The sequence below is a fragment of the Ascaphus truei genome, chromosome 17, assembly GCF_040206685.1.
Source record: "Ascaphus truei isolate aAscTru1 chromosome 17, aAscTru1.hap1, whole genome shotgun sequence".
Classification (NCBI taxonomy): domain Eukaryota; kingdom Metazoa; phylum Chordata; class Amphibia; order Anura; family Ascaphidae; genus Ascaphus; species Ascaphus truei.
Window position 1 is genome coordinate 13,057,979 of NC_134499.1, and position 25,175 is coordinate 13,083,153.

At 47.4% G+C, this 25,175-nt stretch overlaps 1 protein-coding gene across 2 annotated transcripts in view; it reads left to right on the forward strand.

Moving 5' to 3' along the window:
- LOC142467954 (uncharacterized) overlaps positions 1-25,175 on the forward strand; it is a 51,601-nt gene that overhangs the window by 17,508 nt on the left and 8,918 nt on the right. For both annotated transcript variants that reach the window (XM_075573974.1, XM_075573973.1), the window contains exons 3-4: positions 23,598-23,803; positions 24,077-24,301. In XM_075573974.1, coding sequence (XP_075430089.1) covers positions 23,598-23,803; positions 24,077-24,301 — 431 coding nt within the window. The remainder of the gene's footprint in view (positions 1-23,597; positions 23,804-24,076; positions 24,302-25,175) is intronic.

Below are 25,175 nucleotides of genomic sequence, written 5' to 3' on the forward strand. Positions count from 1 at the left end.
GTCAAGACCAGTATAGAGAGGGACATAGAGGAGATGCTGACCCTAGGGGTTATTACTCCGTCCCAGAGTCCTTGGGCAAGCCCGGTAGTCCTAGTTCCTAAGAAGGACAAGACCACCCGGTTTTGTGTGTACTACCGCTTGCTCAATGCTGGGACAGTGTCAGATGCCTATCCTATTCCCCGCATGGATGAGTTACTAGATGAACTCGCGGGGGCAAAGTATCTGACCACCATGGATTTGAGCAAAGGCTATTGGCAAATCCCACTGACCCTGGAGGCTAGGGAGAAGTCAGCATTCATCACTCCAAATGGCCTCTATGAGTTTTTGGTGATGCCATTTGGGATGAAGAATGCCCCGGCTACCTTCCAACGCCTGGTCAATAGGTTACTGGAAGGGATGCAGAGCTATGCCAGGGCTTACTTAGATGACATTGCTGTCTTTAGTAATTCCTGGGACTCCCACTTAGGACATGTAGCTGCGGTGCTGGATAGGATCAGGGAGGCTGGGCTTACCTTGAAACCCACTAAGTGTATGGTAGGGATGGCAGAGGTCCTGTACTTAGGGCACAGGGTGGGTGGAGGACACCTCAAACCAGAGCCAGCCAAGGTAGAAGCCATAGTTCAGTGGCCTGTTCCAAAGACCAAGAAACAGGTCATGGCATTTTTGGGCACCTCAGGGTACTATAGGAAGTTTGTCCCACAGTACAGCGCCGTGGCCAAACCCCTGACTGATTTGACTAAGAAGCAACTGCCTGTGCTTATCACCTGGACTCCTGCCTGTGAAACTGCTTTCCAGGCACTGAAAACTGCGCTTGCTGGGGCCCCCATACTGGCTGCCCCAGACTATACCAAACATTTCTTCATACAGACTGATGCCTCAGACTATGGCATTGGGGCTGTGTTGAGCCAAGTGGGGGACGACGGTAGAGAGCACCCTGTGGTGTACCTCAGCCGAAAACTACTCCCCAGAGAGGTGGCCTATGCCACCATTGAGAAAGAGTGCTTGGCCATTGTGTGGGCACTCCAAAAACTCCAGCCCTATGTGTATGGAAGGGCTTTCACGGTCCTCACAGACCACAACCCCCTGAGTTGGCTGCAGAGGGCATCAGGGGAGAATGCCAAGTTGCTAAGGTGGAGTTTGGCCTTGCAAGAGTTTGAGGTTACTATTCATCCCAAAAAGGGTAGTGAAAACAGCAATGCTGATGGACTTTCATGTTGGGACTATCCCTCTGAGACTGGGATCGTTAAGGGTGCCAGCAGTGCCCCACTCCCCATTAGGGCCAGTGGGCCACAGGTCACCCATTAAGAAGGGGAGGTGTAGAGGGCGAAAGGGGGTGGCCCGGTATTAAAGGGGTTGCACCCCATATGGCCATCCCCTGACCTCACCACAGAGACAAGGGGTTAACTGGACTGCGGTCCAGGGATGAGGTTTGCACCTTGTTGTACCTTGAAAATGTATGTTCCCCTATTCCCATGTTTCATTATAAGCATGTATTTTAATGTTTTAAAGTGCATTTCTGTATCTCCAGTTCTGGAGGTCGCAGAGAGTTCATATTTGGCCAATATGTGGAGTCACTGTAGGCATTAAAAACTGGCAAAGGTCAACCCACTGAGCCCACCAGAATGGAACTTATTAATATGTGTAGATATTAAAGTGTATATATTTTGGATCTGTTCTGAAAATGCAGACGCCATTTGCTAGGCTAATAGGTCATGAAGGGCAGATGGCTGAGTAGCCTAAGCACGGCAATCAAAAGTTAACTGCCTTGATTGTTACCCAATGTCTAGGGATTAAGTATTAATCAATCAACAAACTCTGTTACCTGAGGGCATGGGTTAGTCTGTTAGTCTGTTAGTCTCCACCTTAGAGAGTAGATACAGATAATTGTTCACCAATAGGCTGTGTTCAATGTTAAGAATAGGGTTGCACAGGTATATAAACTGTGTCAACCCTACCGTTTTGTGTTGTGATGGATTGCTGGAGTTGTGCTTCTGATTCCACCTGGAATGTCACTGGATTGATGGAGAATTGCTATTGGATACTTCTCCATTCCCCAACCCTAAGTAAGTGTTATCTTCTTGCCTGTTAATTGTACTATATTGCTGTGTTCACTTTCTTTAAGGAATAAATTATATTTTATTATATCTAAGCCTCGTTCAGTTCAACCCAGATATTTGGTGTTCATTATATCTTGTCATAAGCTACCGTGACAGGAGGCACGTCCGTCCTGTGGACCGAGATAGGTGTTTGAGTGTTACCGTATCTCGCCACTGGTCTCTCATTCCTCAGGCTTGCACTGTGTGTGGTTTGCGTACCCAAGATGAAACTGGGATCGTTCCTTGTCCTTGCCGCTTCGTGGATGAAGCTCAAGAAGAATGAGAATGGGGGGAAGGCGACTTGCTCCCCCTTTTGTATTTGGAGCCTTGTGAAATCCACCTTTCTTGGAGGTTGATGGGTAGCTTCTCCAGGATGGGTCTCACTCCACGGGCTGAGTCTAGGACGTTGAGACCTGTTAAGGAATGGTCTTTTCTTGCAACCTCCCGCTCTTGCAGCAGGTCTCCGAGCTCTCGTAGCTTCGAGTAGTCTCTAGTTGTGATCTTGGGAAAGCTGTCGATTCTTTTGAAGAGCGAATCCTCGACTGCTTCGGGGCTACCGTAGCACTCTTCTAGCCTTTCCCACACTAGGTCAAGACCTACTTGGGGGTGGTTCGCGTTTGCCGTCCGAAGTCTCTTCGCATGCTCCCTGGATTCGTTTTCCTGCCATTTGAATAGCAGGTTGAGCTCTTCCCTTGCTGAGAAGCCCAAGCTGTTGATTGCGTCCTTGAACGTGAACTTCCACATCCGGTAGTTCTCAGGGCGGTCGTCAAAGCTAATGAGTCCTGTTTGCACCAGGTCACGCCAGATCATGTACTTGGCTATGTCTGTCAGGCCTGAGGCATCGGCGTGTTGGTCCCGTTCTGAGGTAGTTGCTGGGAGGGTCCATGCGGTCGCCTCTTCCTTGGCGTGAACGCGTGATGACTGCTGGTCAGTGTGAGGGGCTGTGTTCTCCCGTGTGGGTGTACCTGGATAGCGAGCCTGTTGTGGTGCATCCGTGTGTGCGCTGGCGTGTGGATCACTGTTGCGACTGTAGCTATCCCAGGCAGCATGTATCACTGAAGGAACAGCGTCTTCTCCTCGTGGACCTAGCAAGTCTTTGGTGTCTGAGGAGTCACTCCCTCCGTGTTGAGATGGTGCGCTGCTGTTTACACTGAAGAGGCTCCTTACGTAGTCTTCAGTGCGTTGGGCTGGATCCTCTGAGGCTATCCATCTGTACAGTAGCTCCCCGCCGTCCTGTTGCGCAGCTGCTTCTAGGACTTCAGCTTGGGCTATGGCGGCGGCGGCTTCCTTCTCTTGATTAAGTGCCTCTAGTTCCGCATCAAATTCGGCTTTCCTATGCGTAGTGGCTGCGGCGGCATTAGCGGCGGCTGTCTGCTCCTCCTCTTCTATGCGCGCTCTTCCTGCTCTTACGGCTGCCTCTCTCCGACTATATTCGACCCTGGCACGTGCGGCCTCTGCGGCGGCTCGCGCCTTGGTAGCGTTTGTGCTTGCGCTGGACGCATTAGATTGCGCTGATCTTGCTGACCTTGATGAGTGCCTGGATGTGCTTGAGCGCTGCGATGCGGTCTCCAGGAGGAGCTCTTTTCTCTCGGTTTGGGCGTCTGCGATGGCAGTTCGCACGCGGCTGTCACGCGTCATGTCAATATTGTGCTGTAAGTCCCTTTCTTGCAGGCTTTCACCGGTGTTAGCCCTGGCCAGGTAAGTGACGTATGCCTCTGACAGCCCTTGGTAGCATGAGTGGTCTATCTTTAATTGAGTTATTGCCTGCTCGAGCTGTTGTACAGAATTGCCAGCGCCGGCGACGTTGCGTATCCCAAGCGTGGTAGTGTCCCAGGCCAACTCTAATTTAGCGCGGTGCGCTTCAATGTCAGTCTCATATTTTTCGCGGGCCTTCTGTGTCAGTGTGATGGTCCGTTTAGGCCTTGCGTCTGTCTGCACCTGTTGCAGTTGCGCAGCGGTCTCTGTGTCTGAGTGGTCACTCTCCTGCTGGTGATGGTGGTGGCTGGTGATGTCTGGTGAGGATCTGAGTTCTGCCATGCTGTAGGTGTGTGTAGGCCTTTTGCCAGTGCGTGGGGCGTGCGGTCTTTTACCTGTGTCAGCAATGGGCGACTGTCTCAGATGATGCCGAGCAGTGTCCTGCAGCGCTCAGTGTAGGGGTAGCTATACTCACAGGTATCCGGTGGCTCTGACCCGTGTCCTGGTGGGTGTCCGGTAGCGTGGCCTTTGATGGTGCTAGCCGTGGGGATGTGCGCAGGGGTAGGTGAGATGGTGGCTCCTCACTATGGAGCTGTGCAGAGGGTGAACTCAAACAGAGAAAAGACAATCAAGTTTTGTGTAAGATGCACTGTCTGTCTGCAAAGCTGCTGTCTTGTGTGCAAGGTTGTTTGCTGGCTCTGTGCAGGCTTTTGCTGTAGAAGGTCTGTGCTCTTATAGCAATGTAAGGCTGCTCACTTGTCTTTGCATAAAGTAGTAGTTGTTTGCTGTATTGAGGCTGGTGGCTCTGTGTAGCAATGTGGAGCAGTATGCTTGTACAGTGGTGGTGAGAGACTGCTGTTTATTTGCTGTGTAAGCTGCTTGCTTGTTTCTTTAGCATAAATGCTGTGGGTAGCAGCTCCTCTGTGTGTGTCCCCAAAGCACACGGTCTTCTTTCTACTATTCTGAAGCCAGGGTCAGGTGTGACGTGTGAATGGCCCCCGATAGCATTAACTGAGCCCCCTTTCCAAATCACTCCAAGTCCTATAATATTTCCTGCACTTTATTGGAAAAAGCAGCAGAATACAGGTTCTTGTGAATGGTGTGTAGTAGAAGATTTGTAGTTAGAAGCAGGTAGAAATAAATGGCCTTGCCATAGGAGAGTAACAGGGATGTGTGCTGTGCTCACAGTCTGCAGGGTGGAAAAGGAAGTGAGGAGCAATGTGGGTAAAAGGAATAGTCTAGGGACAGACTATCTGTGAACAAAACAGGGGGGAGGGCAGACTAGCCCATTCTGGTAAGGATCTCAGAGGCTGCAGTACCAACTCACTGATTACATGCCCAGAGGCAAGAAATGCAACATTGTTACATATCACACAGGCACAGTGTGTGTGTGTGTGTGTGTGTGTGTGTGTGTGTGCAAACTCCATGCAGCTGAAAATAAGAACTGACAGACAGAAGCTGCAAAGGAAAGAGGGGGTGAAACAGGGATGTGATTCTTGTTCCATGACACCCTATGTGCCTGATTAATTCTAATCTGATGTACGCTTAACCTTGAACCACTTATTTTCTAAACACTGTTTTTTACTACTTCACAATGAGCGTTTTGCGCTGTTTTGTTTTGTTGTTTGTAGATTTCAGGGTCTTGTGCTACCCTTTACTCAGCAGCAGACGCTCTTCTATATTGGTAACACCAGTTTATTTGTACCACCTACTCTCCACAAATCGTTTTTTTGTGTGTGTGTTGTATATTCAACCATTATCACGTGTACACTTATATAGAGGTTTATCTTCTTTTGCGCACTTGTTTGTCTGTATTTTTTTGGTATAAGGGGGGTCTGGGGCACGTGGGCTTACCTGGGGCCCTTGGATGGGCCTGCTGGAGCAGCATGGCCAGCACAGGGCAGAGACCAGCAGGCCTGGGGAGGGAGGGACAGATGGGCGGTGCTGAGGGAAGGGGAGGGCCCTGCAGTCCTGCAGGAGAGAAGGGAGGGACAGATGGGCGGTGCTGAGGAAGGGGAGGGCCCTGCAGTCCTGCAGGAGAGAAGGGAGGGCAGATGGGCAGTGCTGAAGGAAGGGGAGGGCCCTGCAGTCCTGCAGGACAGAAGGGAGGGACAGATGGGAGGTGCTGAGGGAAGAGGAGGGTCCTGCAGTAGGGAAGTGAGGGACAGGTGGGCGGTGCTGAATGAAGGGGATGGCCCTGCAGTCCTGCAGGAGAGAAGGGGGGCGGCAGCCAGGAAAGGGGAGGCCCCGAATTGCCTGCACAGAGTGAAAACTTTAGTTTGCCGACAAGGAGGCCGGGCCTCTTGACTGGGCGAGCCCGGGACAGCAATCCCGGCTGTCCCCTCCTATCAGTGGCCCTGACTAAGGTCACAGCCTCTCTTCTCCATGTCACTCCAGCACATTGTCTGATCTCATCTCCACCCATCTTACTTTTGGGCGTCGTCTTGTTTTTTTATATCCCTTGGAATCCAGTCGAGTATCATCTTGGTCCAACAGTGGTCATTTCCTCTTACAAATTCTTCTTGTCACTATTTTCTTTTCTCCGCCCGTGTGAAGATGTGACAGAGCTTTATTTGGTTTTGAACCCCATTCATTATTTTTCTTGTTTCTTCAGGTAATACCCAGCATGCATCTCTCCATACTTCTACTTTGCTTTTAGGGGTCAGGTTTCACATCCATACAAGAGCACGGGCATATATATATATCTATATATATCTAGCAAATGGAAATACAACTGTATGCTCATCTGCATGTCTTAGACAGGACTGCAACCCCGCCTTTCAAAATTATCACCCAGCACACAGCACTTCCACTGCAGCAAGGGATTCTGGGAAATGACATGCAAATGAGCACACAGTGCCACCTTTTGCTTCAAAACCATTTTAATATGGTTCCCTATAGGCTTAAGCTTGCTGCATGGTCACAGCTTTTGGCACAGCCAGGGTTAAGATGTGTATATATATATATATATATATATATATATATATAGCAAACAACAGGGGGTGCCCAGTGCTACCCCAACTCCCCCCCACCCTACCGTCCCTACACCTCCCCACCACCCACCCGTCCCACACTCCCCCCACACCGCACTCATCCCTCCCCACCACCCACCCAATCTCCCCCCCACCCTACCGTCCCCACACCTCCCCACCACCCACCCGTCCCACACTCCCCCCATACCCCGCTCATCCCTCCCCACCACCCACCCCAACTCCCCCCCACCCCACCGTCCCCACACCTCCCCACCACCCACCCGTCCCACACTCCCCCCACACCGCACTCATCCCTCCCCACCACCCACCCCAACTCCCCCCCACCCTACCGTCCCCACACCTCCCCACCACCCACCTGTCCCACACTCCCCCCACACCCACCCCACCCAACACCCCACCCCTCCCTCCACAAATCCCACCCCCCCACCCACCTCTCCCCCCCCACCCCATTCCTTCCTTTCTCCCCTTGTTCTTTTTAACATTCTCGCAAAATGTTTTGTATTCTGTACTTTAAAGCACGAGTCCAAGCTGCCATTTTTTCTTTTTTAATTTCATTTTTTCCCTTTAATATGCGCATCAATACAATCCCCACAATGATAAGTAATTAGCTAAGTTGCCGATCGATCCGTTCTCCTGTGATCGATCAGCGAAGATTCAGCTCGGTGGTTCACTACATGACTGCAGTATCTGGGACTTTCTAAATGGTTGCTATAGAAACAAAAAAAGGCTTGTTACATTAAAAATGTCATTCAGAGTTCTTTAAAATATATATATACAGTATATATTTTCTCATAGTACAGAACTGATTTTTTCTTTTAGACACACATAGGATATTGCTTGGTCTGCAGCTTTAAATGTAGACATCTTAATAACATTTTAGTTAAAAAAAAAAAACAATAATAGGTGATAGTGCAGATAAGTGAAAATATATATATATATAATTTTTGGTGAAAAATACAAATTGGTAATTGTGTCAGAGGGGGCAATGTTAAGCATGGCTGTCTCGTGTTTAAGTCTGCAGTCCAGCAGGGAGCTAGTTAAATCCCAGCCTGAGAGAGGCTGGGTAATTAACCATGCCCCAGCTGCCTCATTAAGGGTGTTTAAAACACAAGACCTGTCACTGTTTCAGGGCTGTCAGAGTGATAAAGAGACTGCTGGCTGAACCAGTGAGACCCGGTGCCTGAGCTAAAGCACCCAGAACCCAGAACCCTGGGTGGCCCTCCCTGGGGAAAGGGAACCTCACACTTTAACTGTTGAACAGGTCTGTTCTATCTATGGTTTTGTGACATGTTTATGCTGAACGAAGCTCCTTTATGTTCCTGGTTTATGCAAAGATGCCTAACCCAGCCCTCTCAGATACCCCACGTATCGCTGTCTTGTCTTCTGCAGCAGCAATCCCACCCCATTAGGTTCCGAGGTCCTGCTCCATCAAGCTTCCCCGTGGTCTTTCAGGAAACTATGGACAAGAGATGGAGGTCAACTCTCAGGAACCAAGTAAAGCATGGTAAAATAAAACACAAATAGTGCGATAGTGTATAAATCCAGTGTGTACTAATTGTGAAGTGGGCAATGGATACACTCACAAAGTACAGTGGATGTATAGATGGAACCGGCAACCCTTGACGAAAGCAGCGGGCGTTGTACATTCTCTGATATTGGTTGTTCGATATTTGTTGTTGTTGGTCATTTCTAAATTTGGAAAGCTATTAAAAGTTCCAGGAATCGTAATACAAATGTTATTGTGGTACAGCGGGTGTGACCGGGTGAGCATCTTCAGGACCACAGATCCGGAGAGCCGCTCTTCCCCCTCTAGGACAGGGGTGGCCAACTCCAGTGCTCAAGAGCCACCAACAGGTCAGGTGTTAAGGATATCCCTGCTTCAGCGCAGGTGGTGCAGCCAGAATTTGACGAAGCGCCCTGTGTGTGAAACGCGTTAGAGTGGTCCTGTATTTTTTGGCTGTTCCTCGTTTTCCAATAAATCCTGTTTTTACCAGCAAGCAGTATTTCGGACCCCATCTTTTCCAAGGAGCTGTGCTTTCCGTCCGCCATCCTTACAGGTGACTCTTTGCAGAATGACTGAGCCACCTGTGCTGAAGCAGGGATATCCTTATAACGTGGCCCTTGAGAACTGGAGTTGGCCAACCCCTGCTCTTAGACCTAGCAGTAAATAAAACTTGCATACGATGGTCAGGAGGTTAAGCAGCCACGACTTTTATTAAATGTCAATACACAACACAGGAAGGGGTAACCCTGCCAGAGTGCTACCCAAACCTGATGAGGCCAATGGTGCTCAACCATGGCCACCAAACACCCCAAGCCAAGAACCGCAAAGCCTCGGCCGCTCAGATGATTCATCATCAGCGAGAATGGGCCCCAGGTACCCCAAGCTAGAGACGGGTGAATCCGTCCAAATCCGTTTCCTGGAATTCCCCGGGTGTTTTAGACCAGAATCCGCTATCAGATTGTTAAATATCTGCTCTCTCTCCCCACGGATTTAATCTGGGTGACGATTCATAACAATCCGACCACGGGTTATTTATCCGCCCTGTGGATTGTTAGCGATAGAAAAAAAAATTAGAAGAAGGTGGCTCGACCTTTTTTAGACTGATTCGGAGAAATCCGTGGCCCAATGGAACCATCCGATCCACGGCGAATACAAATCCTCTCTACCTAAAGCACAATGAGCCCTGCCCACTCACCAATAAATGCCACCAATCAGGCATTAGCGTACCACAGAGCCCCGTCTGGGAAGGTTACCCAGCTCACACCCCCAACCAACCAGGCACCATGAGAGGCAACAAAACGCTCCAATGTCCAATCTCTTTCCTTTTGAGTTTCATACAGCATCACTCACCTTCTGTTTCGTTACTCTCTTCTAATTATGAAATGCTTCGTTCTCCTTTATAGCACAATCATAAACCAAACAGCAACGTCATTAAAAAAGGGGAAGGGTGGCCCCTGCCTCCCCTTATAAAACCTCCCACACGAAAGACCCATCAGCGACACGAGTCACACCAACCCGACGGTCCCCAGGAGGTAAGCAGTAACAGCAGGGGAAGGGGGAGAAGCCTCGCCCTCGCGGTCATGCCACCCAACACTTAGGGACACTTTTTATTGCAAGCACAATATATAAAAGTTTCAGATTGTTGGAAGCTGTCTCACCTGGGGGGCAGTTATTTCTCAAGTGTATACACAACCTCTAGACCACTTCCGCCGAATAAGGAAGGAAGAGTGGGTTTTCCTGTGCACACTTCTATTTAGCACATAGAGGCTATTGTAGAAAGGCGTCGCAAATGGCTTTTTTAGTGCAAAATGAGCACACTGAAACCTGATTTTAAATTGCGCTTGTGTGGGCCCGATGTATTATCCTGACATTTCTCCATCCGCGCCATCAGCGTTGAAAATGTATGTTTTTTTGGTGCACAGAAACAACCTGTGTTGTCTATCAGATGTTAATGGTGATAACTAAAAAACGATGTTTCTGCCCACCCAACGAAAAGTAGAAAGTGCGTCAAAATTGTCCTCGAAGTTGAACTTGGCGTAAATAAAAAAATTAAAATGGTGTTAGCGCAGAATTAAGTTGCTGTGTCTCAACCCAAAAAATATTTTTGACGCACCACGTATGTTTAATTATATTGGTTAACTTAAATGTATAATTTTCACAGTATGGCTGCTATAAATAATATTACAATAATAACTTCCATTGACTAACACACGACAAGTAGTTGTTATTAATTTTTTTTAAAAATTCCCATCATTCAGTTTTAAGTTAAATTGTATCGATCACGTGTTTAACATGACGCCGTGATCGTCACGGGAGACCAGGCAGGACAAAGTGGTTCAATAAAGAATTTTTATTCCAGCCGGAGCCAGCAAGCACAGCTATGCTCCCTAAGGCCTCGGCCATGTTCCTTGCTTGCTGGCGGAAGCGTGCTGACGCGCGCTCCCGCTCAGCACTGAGCCCCTACAGCCGCAATTAGAGCGGCTTTAGTAGGGGCTCGCCTGCTCTTCCGCGCGCTTGCGCAGGTCTGCTTGCCGGCGAGACAGGCCGGTCACGTGAGCGGTTCGCCCAATGAGGGCAAACCAGCTCCGTGACGTCACTGGCCCGCCCCTGGCCAGTGACGCGCCCGCCCCCGGACCGCCCCCTGACGGCTGCTGAGAGCGCTTGCGGTAAGCAACCGCAAGGCCAGGGAAAGCACCTGCTTTCCCTGAGCCTCAGCGCGCCTCAGCACGCCAGCGGTAAGCGTGTCCGAGGCCTTACACAGGGGCGTATGGGGGGAATCCGTCGCTGACTTGGTGCTGAGCGCCACATTGAAAGTTACCAGGGTTTGCTTCCACACTCTGTAGGGGTAGGGACCGTCCAGACCTCTCTGGTGCACTTAGCAGAGCACTTTCAAATCTCCAGCTCAAAAGTCCTGCTCTCCGCTTCTCCCGCAACACACAATCTGCAGCACAAATGCACTTCCAAATATCCCGCTCGGATCGTCTCCCTGCGTTGTTTTCAGGCGTCTCCGGCACAGCCTCGGAGCACACCGCTTAGATCACCTCCACGTCAGGATCCGAATGAGCTGTGGAGCGCTGATCGGGTTCCCCTTTATATAGCTACCCCCGCTGCCATAGGAAAGCATGGCAGAGGGGCTGGCGACCAATCACAGCGCGGATGCTGTTCACGAGGGCTTGCCTGCACTTGTCAATCAAGGCTGGGGGGCGGGCTTAGGGAGTTAAAGGACTTGTGGAGGGAAGTTTAAATGGACCAATGGAAGCAACGCCTACCAGAGAGACTCGGAAATGGCTTCCCCGGGCCGTCAGGATATCTCCCGCTGGGCTAGCGCTGATCTGGCTGGGGCGGCAGCCATTTGCTTCGCTTTTCGGGCAGATGGCCCCGGGCCCCATCTCTGTCCCTTTATTCTTTGTACCCTGCCCCCTCCTTCCCGTCCAGTCCGAGAAGCCATTTTCTCTGGACATGCAGGCGTCACAGAGGGGTTTCTGAGCCCCGTATGTCCCGAGAGACTACGGCTCTGCTTTATAGTTACACAAACACATTTTTATACTTCATTACATTTGCACAAAAGGAATAAAAAAAATCACAGTACAGGGTCTCTGGGCCCCTGTTCCTCACAGCGATGCGTCAAAATTCATTTCAAACAACGAACGGTGCATCATATGTAGGACGTTACCCAACAACCTTTACAGACACAACGCACATGTTAAGGTTTTCACAACTTTTAGCACTGAAATATGACCTTAGTACACTTCCTATGTTAACAAACTAACTTTAAATATGATACTTTTGGTCTTAGTAGCGATGGCCCCTTAAAGGAGCAATCTACAGTAACTAACCTCCATTTTGTTTATAGGATTGGAACCAGGAAGTCCTCCAGAGCAACTCCGGGGAACCCTGGGTTCTCGTGGTACTTATTGGGTGAAGTCACCAGTATTACTTCCTGGTTTGTAAAGGGGATTTAAATGGTTGGCGAATAGGAAGCCACAGCTGATGAAGTCACATTTTTCAATTTGGAAGCCATTTTGATTTTTCCCTGTGGGAGACTTCAAGCTCAATAATTGCATTGATAAGTATCTCGGAAACAGGGGGGTCCTTGGAGCTGAGAGTAGGGGTTTTTGACCCCCCCCACCCCCAGCTCCCACCCTGTTAAAAAAGAACAACACACAGAACCCCAGCAAGCTCTTTTTGGGAATCCCTGAGCCCCCCACAAAATATATGTATATAAGTGTCAAAAAGGAGTGCTCTTGACCGTGGTATATGTATACAACAAGCAACAGAGAAACCCAATGCTACATCCAACATGACACAAATACACAGTAAAATACTTATATATTCTCTTGAAAAAGGGTCATTTAGTTTAACCCTTTGGCCAAAGCATTGTAAGCTTGTGAGCCATGACAAGGCAGACCCAGTTCACAGGTCCTAACACTACCAGATAAAATACTAATATACCTCTATTAGACTTAAAATTCTCATTTACCACTTTTAGGAGGGAGAAAGACCAACATTGGATCTATATCCAGTAGAATGTAAAAGACCTGCTGACGTGGGGAGGGGCTAGCTTAAAACCTGGGAAGGAGGAACCACTAAACTCCAAACAGCTGAGACCAGCTGAAAATAAGTTAACAAACTGCTAAGTTAACAAAGTGAGCTGCTGACATCTAATCTTCTGTAACACCCCTATCCCACCCAGCTGTATAGAGACAGGGTGTACATGAATAACAATGTCAGTGGTGCTCTGTGACAGGGTTTAAACCTGCTCATTGGAGTGTTAGCTCAGTAGTTACCTCTTATCTCAGGGTCTTCTCTGCGTGGGGTCAGGCCAAGGCTGTAGAGGAGTGACGTGCAGATGAAATAGAAAGGAGGGCGCCAGGAACTTTTAACTTGGTGGTGTTTATTAAGCACAATAGTCTTTAAAGTCCATACACAGGATCTTGTGAGTACAGTAAGTCAATATGAAACAGCAGCTTAAGGACAGGTTTTAGGTGAACCTCATTGAATAGGGCGTTCCGCCAAGTAACCTCTCCCCCTCCAGACAGGAGTTCCATGCAGGCAATGGAGAAACTAGGACCTCACGACTTTCATTGAATGCAGAGTATGGTGTTCACCACCTCCACGCAAGAGTAGCCTCTTTTGGTTACCTAGATCTAGGACCCTGCATCTCAGGACGCTCATCCCTGTCTGTTGCAACACGGCCAGGAGGGTTTTCCAGTGTTCTCACCTGCCTGGTTCGTCCAGCTTCGAGCTGGAGCTGCTTGGGTGTATTCCCTTGGGTCCCTCTATGATAGAAAGATCCCTGCCATCGAACACCTCTGGGGTCCCTCTCCCCCTGGATAGTTGTTGGACTCTTTTAAACGAACCAGAGCCCCTGGGTAGACTGGACACTACCCCCCTTGGGGTAGGGCTAGGACTCAGGAGGAGCCAGACTAGGACTCAGGACTGACTATAATTTGGAGGAATCACATATTTATACAGGAGGAAGAGCCAGGGATTCTGCCCCCATAACTGGGCACATTTAGATGTTGCAAGGCCCTCATCCTGTCATGAGATCCCAGCATCTTCCAGACCCAGACATGTGCCTGGAAGCTGCAACATAATACATACACAAAGGAAGCAATCTCACATGTACTGTGATGGTTTAACCCTACCACTGCCTGCTGTTACCAGGACTAACAGGTTTAGGGTAAAGAATATAGCAGGGTGCTACACTTCTAAAGAGTAAATAATGGGCCATATTTACTAAGCAGTGTTCTGCCATAAGGCACCTCAGTGCTGGAACAGCCTATTCAAATAAATGGGCAGTAAGGTGACTTGCCGCGCCACAAGGTGTCTCATGGCAGGACTGCTTCTTACTGTAGATATGCTTCTCTATCCTTGAATAGCATAAAGTGCTTTGTACAGGTATGAGCACTCAGTGAGAAGTAGAGCTCAAAACTAATACTGTGACAGTGGTTCTATCTATCAGCTGGTTTAGCTCACACAGCTAGAGCTGTTGTCCTGAATAACAGGCTGTGTGGGTTCAACTCCTAATCTTGTTCGGTCTGACACCATGCCCTATTCCTAAGGTGCTTTGGGAAGCCAGCGTAATCACTTCCTGCAAAGAGAATTGTTTATTTTAAAATAAAGTATTTAAATTCAGTATGTGTCTGGCAGATGGCACAATGAATATTTGTGTCCCTGTTCTGTTATACCGTAGCCATCTTTGTGCATATCTGTCATGTAGCACCAAAAATGAGAGCTCATATCTGCAGTAGTTCCCTCCCCCTGGCTTCCTTTAAAGGAGATCACTTCCACTTCCTGGTTGACAGTTGAATTTTCCTTGTGGAGCACACCTGAGAGACCTGAGAGACCTTTGAGATACGCTTATAGCTAGGTTAACTCACACTGCTAGAGCTGTGGCCTAGAAAAGTATTGATTGTGGGTTCTAATCCTGTGGGTTCTGACAACATTCAGATCATTTGGTTAGTGCCCTACCCTTATTAACTCGGTATAGTTGGTACAGGAATCCGTTTCGGAAGTGTGGGATGGAACTCATTTCAATATACTATGCATCTCCCACTCTCATTTTTGAGGGGGAGGGGGGCGTTTTTTCTCTATACAATCCGCGTAATTCAGGGAAACGGATTTGGACTAGTTTGCCCATCTCTACTCTTCGTATCAGGCACATGTTAGGATCGCCGACAGGGTCCCCTGACTCACTTGGCCTGGGACAGTAGTCCCAGCTGTCCCCCACTGTTGGCAGCACTGCTGTTACATGGAATCCCCAGTTTTTTCCAGCCCCCCCAAATTGGGCCGCTCTATGTGACCGCCTAGTTTGCCTAGTGGTTAAACCGGCCCAGCCCTGGATACAGAACCTCCTTCACCTTCCAGGAATAACACAACCCTACAGATTTTTGTATTATTAGGGATTATTATGACTATTTGTAATTATTGTTATATTAAGATTACATCCAGAGAACAATGCATTTCTCAGCTAGGGTGTGCCGGTCCTGACTTCCTGGGAGTTACTGGGTGTTAAGCAAGAATTATACACCGCATAATGAGGAAGGCGAGGGCAGCCTTTTAAAAGTCCTTCTGCAATAACCAAGCATTTTAAGAACACAGAAGTCCAATGTATAAGCTGGAAGTCTTTTTTTCAGAGAGTGCAAAACTGTAAACAAGCCTTCCAAACTTTTACAGAGCCCCGGACAGAGCACCGGAGGCGGCCCCATGTATCTGAGGGGGTGCTGAATCTTACCTAGCTGGGGCAGGGGGTTAGGGACCGGAATAGCACATTTGGTTGCGGTCGTTTCGGCCCCAACAAATGGCCGCCAGTGATCGGCCTCTGCCGCATCTAGGAGAAAGTACGTTTCAGCCGTTAGGGTAGGGGGTTAACTTTAGGGTTTTTAGCGGTTAGAGGGATAACTTTAGGGGTTTTTAGCAGTTAGGGTACGGGGATAACTTTAGGGGGTTTAGCCAGTGGTGGATTTCCAGATCCGCTGCCGTAGGCACTTACCTAGTGCCGCCTCCTCTGTGCTGCCGCCCTCCGTCTTCTTCGAAATCGCAGCATCAAATGACGCTGCAGACATCACCAACGTGACCTCACACAGCGTCTCATTGCCATGGCAACGAGACGCTGTTTGATGTCACAGCAACATTTGATGCCGCAGAAAGAAGGCGGAGGTGGCACCAGGTAAGGAACTTCCCATCAGGCCCAATAGGCCCGAGAGTGCAGTCTCTGTGTTAGGGGGGCGGAAATTCTGGCAGACTCCAAATTTTTCCGCCCTAGGTCCCGGCCCATCAGGCCTTATGGGAAATCTGCCTCTGGTTTCAGCGGTTCGGGTAGGGTGTTAACTTTAGGGGTTTTAGGTGTATGGGTAGGGGATAACTTTAGGGGTTTTAGCAGTTAGGGTAGGGGTTAATTTAGGCACTTACTGTAGTGACGAAGCAGCCTGCGGTGACAGGTCCAGGCAGGGAGGTGAGTCGCTGCAAAGCGCCGGCAGTCATTTGGCCACAACCAAATCTCCTAGACCAAAGGGAGAGCCCCACAGCTTATATTTCACGGTGTACGAAGGCCCCAAGGCCGGACTTCTACCCCACTTCTGGGCGGCCTGCACTTCTGGCCCTATCCGGCCAGTCCCACTGCCTCTGCCCGTCTTTCTCCCCCTCTCCTGTCGGTGGTCCCCCCTGTCCAAAACGCATTAGCAAAATGTGTAGCATTTCCCCACAAATTCGATTTCCTGCAAAATATTTCATCAAACCTCAACAAAATATCGCCAGTAAGCGAAGCATGGCGTGTGCGACCTATTTATCGTCTCAGCATTAGGCCTTGGAAATAGTAAAAAATACCGCGCTGAGCCAGCACACTTATCTCCTGCGTCTGGTATGTGTGTGGCTTTAGCAGGCTCGTGGGGCGTGTGCGGAGCCGTGCTGAATTGCAGCCGACATGTTAAATTATGTTTTCGCGCTTACACGAGCGGAGGGCCGGTCACGGGACCGCAAACAGCCAATGGGAGCGAGGGACTAGCCCCGCCTCCCGCCACGCCTTCGCTCCGCCTCCGCCCTGCCCCCGTTCCGCCCCCAAAGCGCGCTCGCTGCCTCGCCTGACAGGACGCAAAAAAGCACCAGCTTGAGCAGGCGAGGCCCGAGGCACCATGCCCGCAGCCTTAGGCAGATCTAGCGATTTTCGAGAATTTCGCGAATAAGCCTATTAATAAAAGAGCAATGCGCGATCACTAATCTGCTCAGGAGATTGTCTGCGAACTCTGCCTCAGCCGCAGAGTTGTGTGGGGCCTAAAAAAGGGCCAATTGCACAGGGAACGCGACCTTGTGCCAAAGGTACATACATCTCTGTTTTCTTAACCTTACAGACCCGAAACGCATCTTTCTGGCCATTCCCTTGGATGTCAGGAAAAGAAGCATAGCAGAACGCCAATGGTCTTCTGCAGAAGAATATACAACAATTATTCAGAAGCATCAACGTCTTGAGCCAACCACTGACCTTTCTCAAGGTCGTTGCACAGATCCATGGTTGGACTGAAACGTTGATCATTTTGTATATTCTTTTGCATACGACCATGGTCCTGACTGGTGGACCAGGTCCTGATGTAGACCGGTGGCGGAGTATCGTGAGTGCTCTTTTCTCTGAACATTCGTTTGAATATCCAAAAAGAAGCCATATTTACTAAACTGCCCTTGCCGGTGTCATATGGACTTGCTAAATGTAGACAATGTGGCTCATAAACCATAGTACCTTAAAAAAAAAAATAGCAGCAGTACAGTGTCCGATTGAAATAAATTTCGTGTTCTGCGTGGGGACAAATATCTTTAGAATTTTTTTAAAAGCTTATACAATATTTATTATTTTAAATCAGAGAGAGAACTTTTTTTCAAAGGTTCCCAAGGTAGATACCGGGAAAGGCGTCCTCTTGCCTCACGCGGCCCAATAGGAACTCCCAACTGATGATGTTGGCTGGCGTCACTCAGGAAATGTATACCACCATTTTAAAAAGGGAGCCAGATCACAAACAGGGAATTACAGACCTGTATGCCTGACATCAAGTAGTGGGGATAACAAAATGATTAGTAATAGTCAGCATGGATTTAGGTTGGGCTAAAGTTGTGAGTGGCGTACCTCAGGGGTCGGTACTGGGACCCCTGCTTTTTAACTTATTTATTAATGACCTTGAGGTTGGCATAGAGAGCAAACTCTCCATCTTTGCTGATGACACTAAATTGTGTAAGGTAATAGAATCAGAGCAGGATGTAATTTCTCTTCAGAAGAACTTGGATAGTCTGGAAACGTGGGCAGGTAAATGGCAGATGAGGTTTAATACAGATAAATGTAAGGTTATGCATTTGGGATGCAAGAATAAACAGGCGACTTACAAATTAAATGGGGATAAATTGGGGGAATCCTTGATGGAGAAGGATTTAGGAGTGCTTGTAGACAGCAGGCTTAGCAATAGTGCCCAAAGTCATGCAGTAGCAGCAAAGGTAAATAAGATCTTATCTTGCATTAAACAGGCAATGGATGGAAGGGAAGTAAACATAATTATGCCCCTTTACAAAGCATTAGTAAGACCACACCTTGAATATGGAGTACAATTTTGGGCACCACTCCTTAGAAAATACATTATGAAACTAGAGAGAGTGCAGAGACGAGCCACCAAGTTAATAAAGGGGATGGATAATCTGAGTTATGAGGAGAAGCTAGCTAAATTAGATTTGTTTACATTGTGGAATTCATTACCCATGGAGACTGATGGCAGATACAGTTTTCAATCCAGGTGCAAATATTTTTACAGAGTCCAATTTGCTTTATTTTGTACACCAACCTCTTGCATGGAACCGTGTCAAAAGCTTTTGCAAAATCTAAGTAGACCACATCAACTGCGTTACCCTGGTCTAAATTCCTACTTACCTCCTTAAAGAAACTAATACGGTTAGTTTGGCATGACCTACCCTTCATAAATCCATGCTGACTATTACTAATAAATTTGTTTTCCATGAGGTTTTCCTGAATATTATCCCGTATTAAACCTTTTAAGTAGTTTCCCCACTATTGAAGTCAGGCTTACAGGTCTGTAATTCCCCGGTTGTGGTCTAGCTCCCTTTTTAAATATAGGCATCACATCTGCTTTACGCCAATCTTGTGGTACTGAGCCTGTGGAAATGGAGTCCTTGAATATTAAATGCAATGGTTTGGCTATTACTGAACTTAACTCCTTGAGAACTCTTGGATGTATGCCATCTGGGCCAGGTGCCTTATTTACTTTAATTTTATGAAATCACCAATGAACTTCTTCCTCAGTTAACCAATTATTCGTTAATATAGGCATTGTGGCTTCCTCCTGCGGCAGTATTATTGCAATTGAATCTTCCCTGGTAAATACAGAGGCAAAGAATTTGTTTAATACCTCTGCTTTTTCCTTAAATACTGGTATATAATGTCTACATACAGTACTGTCATATACGGCTTAGATGTCTTGAGAAACGTGTATCAACTATGTAAAATTTGGTGATATTATTTATGCTGATAATCCTCCACCTCCCCCCCACCCCCTCATCTTCTTTCTTTTTGTAAAAAAGTTTAACTTAAATTAAAATAAATAAAAACGTTTGAACATCTTTTTAGAAAGAGATGATATACCAAATAAGTAATCATGGGAAGGATGTTGATCCAAGGAGTAATCTGATTATTTGGAGTCATGAATAAATTTATTTTTCCTCTTATGAGTTATCATTGGATGATGTTTCACTAGGGTTTTGGGTTTGCCTTCCTCTGGATCAATGTACTGGAAATACAGTTTTGAAGCAGGTTTGGGAACTTGTGGCATGCATGCAGATACACTCATGGGTTCTCAATGGAAATATTATTAGTAGATCTGATCAAATTCAGAGATAAGGAGGCATCTTGTGTAATCAGATCATCTTAACAATAGCTCAGCCCTTTGGTACGGATGACTCATGACCCATTCCGCTGTCGCATAAATACCGCTCTAGTTATCTAGTTCGCTTTACTGGAGACGGCAATGCTAAAAAGTGTGACATCAAAGAGCCTCAAGGAATCTTTAGATGCCCATTAAGTTATTAGGTTAATGATAATTAGTTTATTTAAACCATGTCTATTGTTAACATCTGTTGGAATTTAGGGAATTCAGTTTTTCGCATTTATGTATAAACATACTATGAATTTAGGTAGGCCAGACATATATACATATATACACATACATATACACTAGGGTGACCAGATGTCCCAGTTTTTCCGGAATCGTCAAGGTTTTTGGCATTGTGCCCTGGTGTCCCAATGAATTTTTTAAAAGTTTCAAAACGTCCTGGTTTTTCGCTCCGATCATAAATGCGCTGCCGGCAAGATCTGATCCTGCGCATGCGTGAATGGCCCATGCCGATCGCGAATGGACTGCCGCCAAGAGCCGATCCAACTGCAGCTTGCAAGTCCGGATCCGGCTCTTGCCGAGCACGCATGCGCGACAGTTGTCACGGTTTTAACGGGGGAAAAATGGGCACCCTATTATATATACATGTACAGTGTGTGTGTGTGTGTGTGTATATATATATATATATATATATATATATATACACACACACATATAGTGTCTGTGTGTGTATATATGTATGTATATATATATATATATATATATATATATATATATATATATATATAAATAAAACACACACAATCCCTGCATGCTCAGAACCAAAACCCGCCACACCACATAGATTTGTGTTAAATGGAGTGCTACTGGGATTGTGAGCTAATGTATTCAACAAAAGACAAAAATCCCCTAGGCTACATCCAAGATGACAAATGATATTTGGACAACAAAAACATTAAAAAAGCATGTCATACTTGACAGTTCCCCCGTGATCGTGAATACAATGTGATGAAAATGAATGGGTTAAATGACCATGAGATGTCTCTTGGTGGAAACAATTGCCTGATGCCTAAAAATACCCATGTGTTCTCTCTAAGCCCAGAGGTGTCATCGCTTGGCGTTGGTTCTCTTGGGCGCAGTGTTTCGATCCAGGGAATAAGTGGAAAGGAGAAGAAAGAAATACCACAAATCGTGTATATGTTCCTTCACACATACAGGCATACCCCGCTATACGGACCTTCACTTTACGGACACTCGCGAGTACGGACATACTGTATTTACAATAGCACCATACCCCTTGTGTCCGTACGCTTGCTTCGCAAGTACGGACACTTATTCAGCCCTAAATACCGCCGCGTGTGACACGCTGATTCCCCTCGCCCAATTGGAAAGCGGCAGCTCACGCATGCGCCTGTGAGTAGGACACAGGCACGCCCTGAACAGCAATACCTGCTCCCTACCTCTACCCAAGTGGAAAAAGGTAGTGCTTCACTTCAAGTACATTTCCGCTTTACATACACGCTCTGGAACCATGGCGTACGTTAATGCGGGGTATGCCTGGATATCCTTGTTGTATCTAAAGATTTTACACTCACAATTTTGATCTCTTGAGTTTTGTGTTCGTATCGTAAATAACACGTGATCTCCATGCTCAGTCAGATCCTTTACTTATCCAGTACCTGGCTGATCACGTATTATATACCCATACAAGCACTCCGCTGAGACGGAAGAAACGCGTAGGGTCACGTGGTATAGGAGCTACGGTGGTGGAGCAGCCCAGACGCCTGAATACAGACGCCAGTACAGAAGTTCCCTGTCATCTCATTTGAGAAGAGCCGTGCAGAGCCGTGCTGACTAGGAACCGCAAGTTGCTCATCCGTGTTGCCGGAGAGACGCTGAGACGGTGACACCAGCAGCAGCAAAGCCTTGCGGTTTACACAGCTACATGGAACGGAAGGAAGCAGTGGCAGTCTGACGTCTGTTTTGGGCATGGGCTTGTCCCATATAACGCTTTTAATACACTGAAAAAGTGTGAGTGTGCAATTGTCTATGTTCGTGGTAAATTAAACCTTTTATATTAGATTTTACACATGGATGGGGCGCTTTTTCTTTTTCTCTAATAGGTATCGTTTGGGAGGTTGTTGACCCCAAGAAGGAAGCTGCCCGGACCACATTTTTCTTTTCAAGGTTTTTTTCACACAGACACAGAACATTTTATTTTTATTTTTCATTTTTCATAGACTTTTTTTTCTTCTTGAACATTTTATATTTTTTATGATCATATTTTTGAGATTTTTTATTTTTATGAAATTCATATTATATGAATATGACATGTTATTCATTTGTTTGCACCATTTTTCAATTTTTAATTTTTATTACGTATATATTTTTTATATTTCCATCATCCTGTTTCATACCACAATTTTTATATACTTATATGATTGTTAATAGGCATCTGTGCAGGGTGGGGCATCTTGTTAGTCAGGACCAGGGTTGCAGCAGTTTAGGTGTATGTTTCACAGGCGCTGTCTTATAATTTTTTCATATATATATGTAACGGCTGGACCCCCTTGTCTGACCCACCCAATCTCACATTGGCCCGTGTGGTCTAACCAGTCCCCATTACATGTTCGTGTCTGGTGGTGCACCTGTGGGCAACAGTACTCCTGAGTCTCCCGCTTGATGGTATTAAGGGAATGTCATCAGGACAGGTAGCTGAGGTAGTGGGTGCGAGTCCAACTTACTTCATGTGCAGTGCCTCCACCTCATCAGGATCTGTGCTTCCGCAGGGAGATGGTCCTGGCGAGGAACTCCTTCTTTGTGGTGCCATCCACTGTTGAGTAATCTCACACTCACACAGTGGGGGTATCTTTGAACAGGGCATCTTTATTTGCATGGTATGGGCCAGCTGCCCCTCACAGATAGCAACTCAGCCGCTCATCTCTGTGCAGTACTCCATTAGGAAGGTCCCTTCTTCCTAAAAGAGCTGCTTTCCACCTTTACTCTCAAAGAGATTCCCCAGCTTCTCTGGCTGCTGTAATCTCCTCTCCTGAGCTGCTTTGTCTCTCTCAGCTCCTCTCTTGAGCTGCTCTGTCTGTCAGCTCCTCTAACTCTGCTGCGTCTGCTCACTGACTCACAGCTAGCATGAGACCACTGCAACACTGTTGCAAACCTTCCCGTGCCTCTAGCTGAACAGAGGCAGCACAACAACAGGAAACTGACTTCTAACTTTAGGCAGTGCTGTGTCTTATACCACCCCCCAGAGAACAAACCTGCTCTGTACCACTAAGTGGGGGCACATTGCATGTTGTCACTTCCTTTGGGGATATATGACACCTCACCAGGGTGTGAGGGCAAACCTCATTGATTGTTGCTGGCAATCCTGCATACTTACCAGGTTTACTGCCAGCATGAGAAAGAGATATGTACACCAATCTTACACATGGCTACATTCTCCCCCTGGTGGAACCCCAACGTCCTGGGATCTAAATTTGCGGAACTTTCCTTCAGGTAGCACTGCAAAACATAACACATTATTACAGTACATATCTTTTCATAACACAATAACAGATACATCCTAACTTTAAATGTGTAACAACTAAGATTACTCCATGCTGGAGTATCCAGGAAAAGTTGGCGTGAGGCTGGGGAGAAGCTGTCGAGAAGCGGCAAGAGAGGACGTACAGTAGAAAACAAATTGCTTTTTTTTGCATCGGATTCATGCCGGGAGTCTCCGGAGCTGATACCCATTAATATCAGCACCGGAGACCCCCGGCATGAATCCCATGCAAAAAAAATGCATTTACAGGCAACTTCATTACCTTAACGGCTGTTTATTGTGGGTAGCAGGGGTGGATGAAGGTGGTCTTTGGTGGGTGTTTAGGCCTTGCCGGTGGGGTTGCAGGTGGAGTTAACTGCTTCATTATCTTAGTGTCAGGCCCGCAGCTGGACTCCGCCTCCCAGATGCATCACACGCCACTACCAAGAACGTGCGCGGACCCCCGTCTGCGCGGAAACGCCGCGTCAGTATGGAGATTTCCAGTTCCCCTCCTCGTGACGTCATCACGGCAAGCAGGCTCGCTGGCGCAGTGGACGCAGCGCACCGCACTCCTCATACACGCGCACGCTGCGCGCCAGGTAATGGTAGGATCAAATTCAGCTGTATCTCACTTGGTGTTCATCCAGCTTCCTCCTATTGGTTGTCTACCTATGTGTGACATCATTACTCCTGAGGTCTCCCTATTGGCTCCTGTTCCTTTCTATGACCAATCAGCCCTCTGCTGATTGCTGAGCATAAACTATTGTTTCCGTGTTGTGCTTGCTGCATTGATCGTTGTCTGTTGCTGTGCCTTCTCTGATCTTGTTTATGACCCCTGCTTGTACCTGGACTTCTCTCATCTGCATCCCTAGACCTCGGCTTACCTCTGGACTCCCGCTCTCTCCTCGACCACGGCTACGGATCACGACTACTCTTCTCTCCAATGCCTGACTACGGCAAGTACCACGACCTACCTACACTCTCCTACCCTGACCTGGCTACACGACCCTGACTCTGCAATCCGACCTGGTCCCATGATTGTAGGGCGGTGGTTATATACGTCCCCACCTCAGCCTCGCGGTCTAGTCCAGTTTGTGGTGAGCACATGTGACGGTTAATTAACGGTTAATTGTTAAGGTAATTAAGGGGTTAACCCGTCCGGTAGGCCTAAACATCCATCCTTGGGGCTACTACCGCCTTCACCCAATCCCTCTACTCACAATAAACAAAAATACACAACAACCCTACTATCCACCTCCTCTACCTCCAACAACCCCCCCCCCCACCCCCTCACCCCCAACACATACAGTACAGTAATGGGCAAAATAACTATTATTCAGATATGGATAATAGCTCATTTGCCCATTCAAAATCAAACATTAGCCAGCCAGCATAAATAAAGTAAATAAAACTTTCTACTTACCCCTGTCATTATGAAGGGGCGTCCTCGTCAGCATACTGCAGGTCTATGTCCTCCGTGGCCAGCAAGACTACATGAAAAAATACAATCTAATGGCCTTTAACCCTTTAATCATCTTAGCGATTAATAACCGCTATAGTAATTAAGGGGTTAACTCCCGTCCCCCGCTATCCACCCGGGAGGCCTAACCACCCACCCTGGCCCCATTATACCCACCCTCTACCCATTAATTGGCACAATGATTCATCATACCCATATAATATAGGCATAATAAGCCACTATAGCAATCAATGGTCAACCTAATAAAAAATTATTAATGCCAAAACTACACAATAATAAAAGAAATACACTGGCGACACACTTTATTCGAGCTCGGCTAGTCCCACGAATTCGGGTATACCCGGGTGTATTGAGGTTTGTGACTGTTTTCTGCCCGAGTGCATTGAGGTATTTTCCAGGCAGGGATTGAAGCATTTTATTCCCGCTGGCTGCAATACTGCACAGTATATATATATATACTGCATTACAATTCATGAATTTATGCCATCTGG